Genomic DNA, 12003 nt, shown 5'->3' on the forward strand with positions numbered 1-12003 from the left:
AGAGACGTTCATCCCTTCAGTCAAGACCGGATTATTATTCTAAAAAATATTTGGAGGGGGGCATTGAATTATTGCACCCTCCTCCTCTCACCTTGGGGAGTTTTATTGGGGCTCATACAATGAGCTCTCTTCTCACTGCCAGTTGTACGAGGTTTCGCTTAATTATTTTCTGCTGCTTTTTAGTGCTGGGAAGTGGGACCGTTCCCATTTTAGGCACTCGGTGTCAGCATCAAGCACTCCCAGATTGGTTATTGCACAGCCAGATGCAGAGTAAAGCTCGCCCTACTTTGTCCTAATGATGTGCCTCAGAAGAGCGCACCCCAGTGCGACGTTTTTTTCCTGTTTTCCGCACCAGGCACCCTCTGAGTGTGATAGCCCATTAATGCCATATTAGGCACAGCTTTGAGCTAGGGGCCCATGCCCACTGGAAGCAGGTTGAGAATGCCCCACATAGGACCATTCCAGCCAAGACAACAGAGATTTTCATCCCATCAGTCTGTGCTAGCTTTGAACCTGGACCCTAGAGGTGTCAGGCCAGTGTCTATCCACTGCATCACCCGGATAATCCTCAGCTGTAAGGGTTCCATGTGAAATGTGTTTTGGGATGGGTCTCGACAACCTAAATATTCACTCCCTTCACCACCGGCGCACCGTGGCTGCAGTGTGTACCATCCACAGGATGCACTGCAGCAACTCGCCAAGGCTTCTTCGACAGCTCCTCCCAAACCCTCGACCTCAACCACCTAGAAGGACAAGAACAGCAGGTACATGGGAACAACACCACCTGCACGTTCCCCTCCAAGTCACACACCATCCCGACTTGGAAATATATCGGCCGTTCCTTCACCGTCGCTGGGTCAAAATCCTGGAACTCCCTTCCTAACAGCACTGTGGGAGAACCGTCACCACACGGACTGCAGGGGTTCAAGAAGGCGGCTCACCACCACCTTCTCGAGGGGGCAATTAGGGATGGGCGATAAATGCCGGCCTCGCCAGCGACGCCCACATCCCATGAACGAATAAAAAAAAAGATTCCAAACAGACGTGGTTCAGCACCCCCAGCAATTGTCACAAACTGGGGTGAAATCAGTAGGCCACGGGTATGGCTGGTGTGCGAGTTGGGAAAATGCCCAGTGGTGTCGTGACGTGGGCTTTCTCCTGTGGGCTTGGGGTGTCCATTTCTGGAACAGAGTGGAAAGGAGCTTCACAGCCTGTGCCTTGCGTGTGCTCGATGCTGACGCTGGATGTTCACATTGAACAGTGTTCCTTCTCCCTCCCAGCCCTGGCATTCCCCACTTCCAAAAAGCACAAAATTCACCAGAAAATCTAAATTTGACTTATTTTTAAACCTTGAGTGATTAATGAAGTCGAAAAGTATTGCTTTAAACCCACGTCCCGCTAAATACGCCCAATTTATCGCTGGTACAAAATACACACTTCAAAAATGGGTTAGAAGCACCGTTTGGCCTCTTGCTGCTTTCATTATTGTGTGACTCCAGCATCAAATACCCAGCATGTGCTTGCCTTGTTTAGTAGCACTCTCGTCTGTGAGTCCGAAGTTTGTGGGTTCAAGCCCCACTTCAGGACTTGAGCCCATAATCTAGGCTGACACCAGCACAGCACTGAGGGAGCACTGCACTGTTACATATGCCTTCGCTTAGATGAGACATGAAACCGAGACCTAGGTGGGTATAAAGGATCCCACAGCACTATTCGAAGGAGGGCAGGGGAGTTCTCTTGGTTTCCTGGCTAATATTGATCCCTCCTTATAGTAAAATGCACAGCATCTATCGCAGTGCCTATTTTAACTTTACAGCTCCAAGCATGAGACCATTAGTCTTGTTCAGAAATGGATCTGTGGTGCAATTTGAGTTACAACTTAATATTGTTAAAAGCCAGCAGTGTTTCAGGTATTATCCGTGTTGATGGCTTTTAAAATCTGATCACTATCGAGATCCAACAGAAGGCACTTATAAGCAATGCACCTTTTCCTGATTGTGTGACCTATCAAATGGATTGCTTTGTTCACTCATGGAGGTTGTTGCTAGAAATCTATAATTAGAAGATACACTCGATTCCTGGGATATTTTCAAGAAAAAGCACAAGTTTAACTGACTCAACAATGCAGCTTGGGAATATCCTGCAGGATATTATGAGCTACATTGAGAAACCTTATAATTGTGTTGAGATCCATTAACTCTGCCCGAAATGAAAGATTTGCTATATTTAGTCAGCCCCGTTGATATTTTTGGGCATTAATTGAGCCACTGCATGCGCGTTTGAATTATCAGGTCACAAGTGCATTGTCTGTGAAAGTGCCTACCTGTTCTCTATAACTTGTGTTACCGTTGTGGATTTCTAAGTGTTTTTTTTTCCCCTCCTTTGCAGACGTTTAACCAAGTCAGCATGCCGCCTCCTTTCATGCCGCCGTTCCCGCTGCCGCATCCGCCTCCCTACGCACCAGTCAGCCAGCCTACGATTCCATACATCGTGCAAGGGAATATCCCTCTGATTGGCTCCACTCCTGTGCCTCCGCTGCTCCCACAGCCCACCTACCAAGCCGCAGCTGCTGCTGCCGCCGCTGCTGCTGCTTCTACTTTGGCTGCTGAAATACACGTCGTTCAAATGGACGGGAACCTGGACACCGAGAACAAACCTGGCGACGACAAAGCCCAGAATGAGAACGTAAGAGAGTTTGAACGCAGTCGTAATAATTCTCTATTCACCCATCGAAATCTCCTCGACGGGGCCCGAAACCTGATGTTCATTTTGTAATTTGCGGAACCGTGTGGTTTTGACAGTTGTATCTGAAAAGTGGTTCTTTTTGTACTGATTACACATACTGTGGTTCTGAACTGAGAGTCTGGCTTCCAGTGTAGCATTGGTTCTTTGGGTTAATGTCGTGTTTTTTGTGAGAAATTATCCAGCACGAGCTCTCTCCATACAGCAGTTTCTTCTCCTTCTTCCTGGAATGGCCAGCACCAAATACACAGAACCTGTCAAAGAACAGAAGAAATAGGAGCAGGAGTAGGCCATACGGCCCCTCGGACCTGCACCGCCATTCAATAAGATCATGGCTGATCTTCGACCTCAACTCCACTTTCCCGCCCGATCCCCATATCCCTTGATTCCCCTAGAGTCCAAAAATCTATCCATCTCAGCCTTGAATTTACTCAATGACTGAGCATCCACAGCCCTCTGGGGTAGAGAATTCCAAAGATTCACAACCCTCTGAGTGAAGAAATTCCTCCTCATCTCAGTCCTAAATGGCCGACCCCTTATCCTGAGACTATACCCCTTAGTTCTAGACTCTCCAGCCAAGGGAAACCATCTCTCAGCATCTATCCTGTCAAGCCCCCTCAGAATCTTATGTGTTTCAATAACATCACTTCTCTTCCTTCTAAACTCCAGAGAAAATAGGCCCATTCTACTCAACCTCTCCTCATAGGGCAAGTCTGTTAGGGAATGCTCATGGAGAGTTTAAATAGAAGCCTGCATCCTCTCCCAAAGGAACCAGTACGTAATCTAATTACACATTCTTCAATCCATAACAGCTGCTCTCTCCTTAAGGCAAGAACTAACTAACTATCTTCTTAAGATCAAGTTTTGACAATAACACTTAACATCCCAAAAAATTGTAAAAATGTTCCCTGTAAATAGCGTAAATTAACTTGGTGCATTTGGGTACCGTATCCATGCATCTTTAAAACTTACCTCCATATATTTCACTGAGCCTCCTTTGTCGTTAAGGATGCCTCTGCTCTTTCCGATCTTCCCATCAGTTTATTCCAGACCATCTGGAGATGGACGCTGGACTTCACTGAACTCCGTTGGTGGGGTCACTGATTTGGTTATCAACTTGCCCAGTGATTTATCTGAGCCACGGACTGGTACACTTGTTACCTGGTGATTCCTAAATAGATAATAAAGCCGCACCCTCAGGTGATCCACAGGAACAGGAGGAGTCCATTCAGCCTCTCGAACCTGCTCTGCCGTTCAGTTAGATCATGGTTGCTCTGTATCCGCCCTTGCTCCATATCCCTTGACATCTTTCCCTAACAAAAGTGTCGATTGAAAGCTCCAGCATCCAAAGCCTTTTGGGGGAGAGAGTTCCAGATTTACGCCACCCTTTGTGTGAAAAAGTGCTTCCTGATTTCGCTTCTGTATGATCTAGCTCTAATTTTAAGAGTATGTCCCCTCATTCTTGATTTCCCCCATCAGTAGCAATAGTTTCTCTGTATCTACCCTAGCGAATCCTTTTAGTATTTTAAACACCTCGAACAGAACACCCCTCAATCTTATACACTCAAGGGAATGAATACAAGCCCAGTCTGTGCAACCTGTCCTCATAATTTAACCCTTTTAGCCCTGGTATCATTCTGGTGAATCTGTGCTGCGCCCCCTCCAAGGCCAATATCTCCTTCCCGAGGTGCGGTGCCCAGAACTGAATGCAGTATCTGTAGATGGGATCTGACCAATCCAGGTATTGGTCACTATGTCTTTTCCAAGTTTTGTTTCCCAGTTGGACGTGGCCAAGTATTCTAATCATAACTGCAAGCCTTGGCATCTCCAGTTTCCAACCAATGTCGTCTTCCAGATGGTGTGGCCTGCTTTTGAATGGTACCCCTAAGATTAGACCTCCTTGTATCTAACTGGCTAAGGTCAGTCTCGTACCGTCTGCCCAACATCGGAATCCAAACTTGGCCTTCCAACACACAAAAATGGCCAGGCCTTTCAGCCCTGCAAACGCACAGTGATTTTCACATAAACATGATACATGCACCTCAAACTGAATATCCTGTAGCGACCAACCTTCCTGTCAGTTCATCCCTTTTCCTATAATATTTTGTATCACCTTATCTGACCATGCTTATAATGTTAGCACAAAATCTGTGACAAAAGTTTGAGTTTAACATACATACAATTACATCAGAAGTACAGCACAGAAACAGGCCATTCGGCCCAACAGGTCTATGCCAGTGTTTATGCACCACACGTGCTTCCTACCACCCTTCTTCATCTCACCCTATCAGCATAGCCTTCTATTCCTTTCTCCCTCATGTGTTTATCCAGCTTCCCCTTAAATGTATCTACACTATTCGCCTCAACTACTCCTTGTGGGAGCGAGTTCCACATTCTCACCGCTCTCTGGGTCAAGAAGTTTTTCCTGAATTCCCTATTGGATTTATTAGTGACTATCTTATATTTATGGCCCATAGTTTGGTCTCCCCCACAAGTGGAAACGTTTTCTCTACGTCTACCCTGTCACATGCTTTCATAATCTTAAAGACCTCGATCAGGTCACCCCTCGGCCTTCTCTTTTCTAGAGAAAAGAGCCCCAGCCTGTTCAACCTTTCCTGATAGTTAAAACCTCTCAGTTCTGGTATCATCCTTGTAAACTTAATGAATCTTACTTGGTGTTACTGGAAGTGTTTGAAACTAGGTAATGTTCAAAAGGTTCACTCGGTTAATCCCGGGGATGAGGGGGTGAACATATGAGGAGAGGTTGAGTAGATTGGGACTCTACTCATTGGAGTTCAGAAGAATGAGAGGCGATCTTATTGAAACATATAAGATTGTGAAGGGGCTTGATCGGGTGGATGCGGTAAGGATGTTCCCAAGGATGGGTGAAACTAGAACGAGGGGGCATAATCTTAGAATAAGGGGCTGCTCTTTCAAAACTGAGATGAGGAGAAACTTCTTCACTCAGAGGGTAGTAGGTCTGTGGAATTTGCTGCCCCAGGAAACTGTGGAAGCTACATCATTAAATAAATTTAAAACAGAAATCGACAGTTTCCTAGAAGTAAAGGGAATTAGGGGTTACAGGGAGCGGGCAGGAAATTGGACATGAATTTAGATTTGAGGTTAGGATCAGATCAGCCATGATCTTATTGAATGGCGGAGCAGGCTCGAGGGGCCGATTGGCCTACTCCTGCTCCTATTTCTTATGTTCTTAAAACATGTAGAGTTACAGCCGTCAGATTTTGTATCTTTCGGACTTAACCAAGGTGATCCACCAACATTAACATCTCACTTACTGGATCTGTGCTTCCTCTTGCAACGATAAGCCAACAGCTCTATTGTCACAGTCTGGAAGCTGCTCCAATGCCAACATAAATTGCCTTTGATCGGTCATCAAAATAAACTCCTTGCCCTTTAGTTATTGGTGGAATTTCTGTAGACCAGGTCTGATGGCGACCTCCTCCTTTTCAATGTGTGAATGACACCTTTCTGCAGAGGTTTACGATCTAGCTGCTATTGGTCGTTCTTGGAGCCCCTTTGAAAGAAGGTAGCGCCCAGGCCTTAATATGAGGCGTCCCCGGGGGCGGGAGTGCTTTGGTAGAATTGCAATGTAACAAATACCTGTTTTACACTCAGCTGGGACCAATTCCGTGACGTATCTTTTCAAAATAGGCTGTTTACAGGGACTGGCTGTGGTTCTGCAGTAATTCACTAGCCCAAGGTGAATTGAGTCTCCTTTTCAGGCGGAAATTCTTCCACGGTAGCTTCAACCGTCTTGGGACACAGATGGGAGCCTCGATCTATGCAAGGACACTTAGAATCATTAAGTTCTGGCAGTGGTTACTGATAAGCCCACGAGGCCTTAAACCAAGAAAATTTCTGCCCTCCGTTTAGCTGAGCTCGCAGCCCTTCAGGATCGCTGACCACAAACTCTAATACTTTCATCTGGTTTTATCTTTGGAACAGTGAACGTAAACCAAACTCAGCACCCCGCCTTTTCGATTCCCCCAGGGCCTTCCAGTCTTTCCAACTCCTGAGAAATGTTGTTCTTAAAGCGTATGTATGGAACGGGTTCGTGGATTAAAGCATTTGGTTGTGCCGTCTTTTTACACTCTGTTTAGCCACAATGTCACCACTGTTCCTACTATTTCATTAAACACTGCGTACTTGTGTCGTAGCTGTGCGATCTTAGAGCTTCTTCTGAGCCTTTTGGTTTTCTGTGTTTGACTGTGTAGAAGTTAGCCATATTCTTCTAAATGAAGGTTGGCCCTTTTCTCAAACAATAAGGCAGTCCGATCTTTGTGTACGTTGATGGGCACCAAGTATTGTGCATATATGCCTTTAAAATAACCGTTGCCATCCTGGGGTGGTACATTTTTGAAATCTCTTGCATAAATCACTGGTAAAATGGATGATGAAGCATCTGTATCTAAGTCCATTTTCAATGTTTTTATTCTCTTTCTACTGGAATGAAAATTTCAGTATTTGCCTCTGATTTCACTGTCTTGAGAGTAAAAATTTCCCACTCTTCCGTTGCAGCTCGTGCAGATTCAGAATCGTCTTTGTCCTTTCTGCTACTTGTAAACAATTTTACAACACCAAGTTATAGTCCAGCAATTTTATTTGAAATTCACAAGCTTTCGGAGGCTTCCTCCTTCCTCAGGTGAACGTGTCCACAACACTCACCTGAGGAAGGAGGAAGCCTCCGAAAGCTTGTGAATTTCAAATAAAATTGCTGGACTATAACTTGGTGTTGTAAAATTGTTTACAATTGTCAACCCCAGTCCATCACCGGCATCTCCACATCTCTCTGCTACTGGTCGCGATAGTTTCCACTGGTGCTGAACTGCTGTTTAACTTATTCATTCTTTCTGCTCTTTTGCACTTTAATCCTAATTTTTCCACAGATTTTTTCCTTAAATGTTGTTCTTCTCGGTTACACTTTCAACTAACGTCCAATTTCATTACACTGGAAATCGTTTACCATTTTCTAAAAATAAGGATTGGTTATGATTAATTTTCTCACCAATAACGTTCCTTCTGGGTTCTGCTTTATTTATTGCAGCGTCGCTGGCGAGGCCGGCATTTATTGCTCATCCGTAGTTGCCCCTTGAGAAGGTGGTGGTGAGCCGCCGCCTTGAACCGCTGCAGTCCGTGTGGTGAAGGTTCTCCCACAGTGCTGTTAGGGAGGGAGTTCCAGGATTTTGACCCAGCGACGATGAAGGAACGGCCGATATATGCTACACCAAAGATATCTACTCTAATCCCATTTCCCTGCCCTGTCACCATATCCTTTTATAATTTTGCTCTTCAGATACTTATCTAATTGACTTTTAAATGATGGTACAGTCTCTTGTCTCATGGTACCGTTGTAGTTATGCTTGGAAAAAGTCAGGGACCTGGGCTGATAATCCAGAGAACGTGAGTTCAAATTCCGCCTTACCAGCGATGCCCATATCCCACGAATGAATTTTTTTTAAAAGTCCCTTGCAGTTAGGTATTCCATTTTGCAATAAGTGTGTGAAAATTATTTTTTCTAACTCCGCCCTTTGTTCTAATATCGTGCTGGTGAATCTTCCCCGACTCTCGGATCCTTCCTGTAATGTGATGCCCAGAATTGCAAGCAGTACTCCATTTGTTGGCAGATCAATTCCTTGCACAGGTTCACCATCACTTCCTTGCTTTAATATTCAGTGCGCCATCCATAAAACCCAGAGTCTCATTTTTCTGTTTTATGGCAATTTATAGTTGCCCGCTCACATTTAAAGATCGATATGTCTGCTTTCCCCCTTCCCCCCGCCCTGACTAGATTTCTCAAGAGTCTAAGGGTAGAATTTCTTTCGGTGTCAGCCGTGGTTCAGTGGGAGGCACTCTCTCGCCTCTCAGTCAGAAGGTCACGGGCTCAAGTCCCACTCCAGAGACTTGAGCACATAATCCAGGCTGATGCCCACCGATGCGGAACTGAGGGAGTGCTGCACTGTCGGAGGTGCCGCCTTTCGGATGAGACGTTAAACCAAGGCCCTGACTGCTGTCTCGGGTGGATGCAAAACCTCCTACGGCACTATTTCGAAGAAGAGCAGGGGAGTTCTCCCCGGTGTCAGGCCAGTATTTATCCCTCACTTTTTTTTTTAAAAAAAGGATGATCTGGTCATTTATCTCGTTGCTGTTTATGGGATCTTGCTGTGCACAAATTGGCTGCCGCGGTTCCTGTATTGCAACAGTGACTACACTTGAAAAGTACTTTATTGGCTGTAAAACGCTTTGAGAGGCCCTGAGCTTGTGAAATGTGTTATATAAATTCAAATTATTTTTTTCACTGTTCCACATCCCAAAATGTATTACCTCACATCTCTCTGCTCTAAACTGTATCTGCCATCTGCCTGCCCACTCTGCTAACCTGTCTGTGTCCTGCAATCTCCTGCATGCCCCCTAATTTTATATCAGAAAACTTCAGTATCGTTCCTCTTGTGTCTGCGTCCAAATCATTTACGCAAATGGAAAACATAAGAGGGCCAACCGCAGATCCCTGGGGCTCACCACTACCTACACCTCGCAAATCTGTAAAAACACCCACTTTGCCCCTATTCTCTGTGTTCTGTTCACTAGCCATATCTCTATCCATGCTGCTTTGCTTTAATACTGTGCACCTTAATATTCACTCCATTGTTCTGTTTATGATAATCAAACGTACAAGTTTAATCGTGCTTATGCTGAGGGGAGAATGATGGGGATATCTCCCTCCCCTGCCCCGAAATATTTTTGACATGGGTTATTGTCATCTCTCCTTCCCAAATCCCAGAATTGACCTGATATCCCAATAGCAAGATCATGGGAATATCATCACCATCACTTCTTCGTCGTCGCTGGGTCAAAGTCCTGGAACTCCCTCCCTAACAGCACTGTGGGAGAACCTTCACCACACGGACTGCAGCGGTTCAAGAAGGCGGCTCACCACCACCTTCTCAAGGGGCAACTAGGGATGGGCAATAAACGCCGGCCTCGCCAGCGATGCCCACATCCCACGAACGAAGAAAAAAAAAGTTCCCCTCCAAATCACACACCATCCCGACTTGGCCATATATCCGCTGTTCCTTCATTGTCACTGGGTCAAAAGCCTGGAATTCCCGACCTAACAACACTGTTGGGAGCACCTTCACCACAAAGTCGCCAGCTGTTCAAGGAGAAGGCCCACCACGACCTCCTCAGGGCAACCAAGGATGGCCAATAAATGCAGCCTTGCTGGCGTCGCCCGTATCTCGTTATAATAGTTATCCATCCCAACTGCATGACACACGAGCAGAATTGTGAGTGCATTGCGACCAGGGATGTTTGACCATCGTTGATGAGGCATTCTGTTGTGTTCCGGCCATTATTGTAAGTGTTATTTACAGTCACATCATCTGAGAGAACTTACTCGGCCTGCCTGCTGATACCTAGATTTGTATAACAGAAGTTGACCAATGTGCTGATTATTGTGTCAGTGATTGATAAATCAGTGTGAGTGAAATTTGTCTGTGGTATTCGATGTGGGTGTTGGATTTATTCTGCCCTTGTCGGTCTGTTCCTGTGTCAGCCAATTGGATAACTTTTAGGTTAGTATAGGCCAGAGTATGGAAATCAGGGGAAATATATACATTAAAGTTTTCTTTACCCGGAGAGTGGTGAGAATGTGGAACTCACTACCACAAGGAGTAGTTGAGGTGAATAGCGCAAATGCGTTTAAGGGGAAAGGAATAGAAGGATATGCTGATAGGGTGAGATGAAGTAGGCTGGGAGGAGGCTCCTGTGGAGAATAGTTAACAGTCGAATGGCCTGTTTCTGCACTGTAAATTCAGTGTAATTCTTTGTGCAGGAAGGAACTTTAATGAACAGATACCATTAGGTTACAGTAAATAAAGTAACTGTGCACTGTGTTTATGACAGGTTAGAAAGAAAGTGCTCACTAAACTCCTTCCTTTATCTTCCAGTATATAAAGAAGCTTCATGTACAAGAGAGGGCTGTTGAAGAAGCTAAATTAGCATTAAAGCCGTATTACCAGAGCAAAGAGATCACCAAAGAGGAATACAAAGAGATCCTACGAAAAGCAGTGCAGAAGGTAAGAACGCGATAGAATGAACTCTTAAAAACAACTTCAACGCCAAGCGACCTGATACTGTGTAGCAGCAAGCTGCTTTATAAATTTTGGGTTGAGATGAAAATAGACCTTTTAAATGTAGAATCCAAACATTAAACAAAAAAACTAGTGGGCGGTTAAGGGATTGAGCTGTTGGATTAGTTAACTGTTAAGAGATTGAACTAATCTAATATTTGGACTGATAACCCAGAGAGCATGAGTGCTATTCCCACCATGGCGGTTTGAGAATTTGGAAATAAAAAGCTCGCATCAGTAAAAGTGATGCTGAATCTGTCGGATTGTCTTAAAAACCCAACTGGTTCACTGATGTCCTTTAGGGAAGGGCCTATATGTGACTCCAGTCCCACACCAACGTAGTTGACTCTTAACTCCCCTTTGATGTGGCCTAGCGAGATAATCAATTGTATGAAACCGCTAATGGTTCAAGGAGATGGCCCACCACCACCTTTTCAGGGCAACTAAGGATGGACATTGCTCCTAAACCTGCTGTTTTTGTCCTTCGTCCCTCCCATGGAATCAGATTCAGCCAATGCATTACTTGTGGTGTCACTGCTGTGTTACGCAGGCAGATGTGGCAGCCAGTTTTCTCACAGCGAGATCTCACAAGCAGCATATTAAAAGAATGACCGGTTAATCTGTGATGTTGGATGAGGGAGAAATGTCGACCAGGACACCAGTGGCAGTCCCTGCCCTCCTTTTTAAGTGCTGCTACAGTACCTTTTACATCCATATGAGCAGAAAGAGACAGGACCTCGGTATAACATACCAACCAAAAGACGGCACCTCCGACATTGCAGTACTCCCTCAGTACTGCTCGAGCTCATCCAAAACTCTGCTGCCCGTATCCTGACCTGCACCAAGTCCCGTTCACCCATCGCCCCCTGTGCTCGCTGACCCACATTGGCTCCCAGTCTGGCAACGCCTCAATTTTAAAATTCTAATCCTTGTATTCAAATCCCTCCATGGCCTCGTCCCATCCATCTCTGTAACCTCCTCCAGCCCTACAGCCCTCCAAAATTATTTGTGCTGCTCCAGTTCTGGCCTCTTGCGCATCCCCGATTTTAATCGCTCCACCATTGGCGGCCGTGCCTTCAGCTGCCTGGGCCCTAAGCTCTGGAATTCCCTC

General features: G+C 45.5%; 1 protein-coding gene across 1 annotated transcript in view; it reads left to right on the forward strand.

The window, feature by feature from the left end:
- The window catches only part of phrf1 (PHD and ring finger domains 1), a 98810-nt gene that overhangs the window by 84925 nt on the left and 1882 nt on the right, over positions 1-12003 (forward strand). The window contains exons 15-16 of the mRNA XM_067994273.1: positions 2389-2685; positions 10710-10838. Of these exons, the coding sequence (XP_067850374.1) occupies positions 2389-2685; positions 10710-10838 (426 nt within the window). The remainder of the gene's footprint in view (positions 1-2388; positions 2686-10709; positions 10839-12003) is intronic.

This window comes from Heptranchias perlo, chromosome 12 (assembly GCF_035084215.1).
Source record: "Heptranchias perlo isolate sHepPer1 chromosome 12, sHepPer1.hap1, whole genome shotgun sequence".
In the NCBI taxonomy this organism is placed as follows: domain Eukaryota; kingdom Metazoa; phylum Chordata; class Chondrichthyes; order Hexanchiformes; family Hexanchidae; genus Heptranchias; species Heptranchias perlo.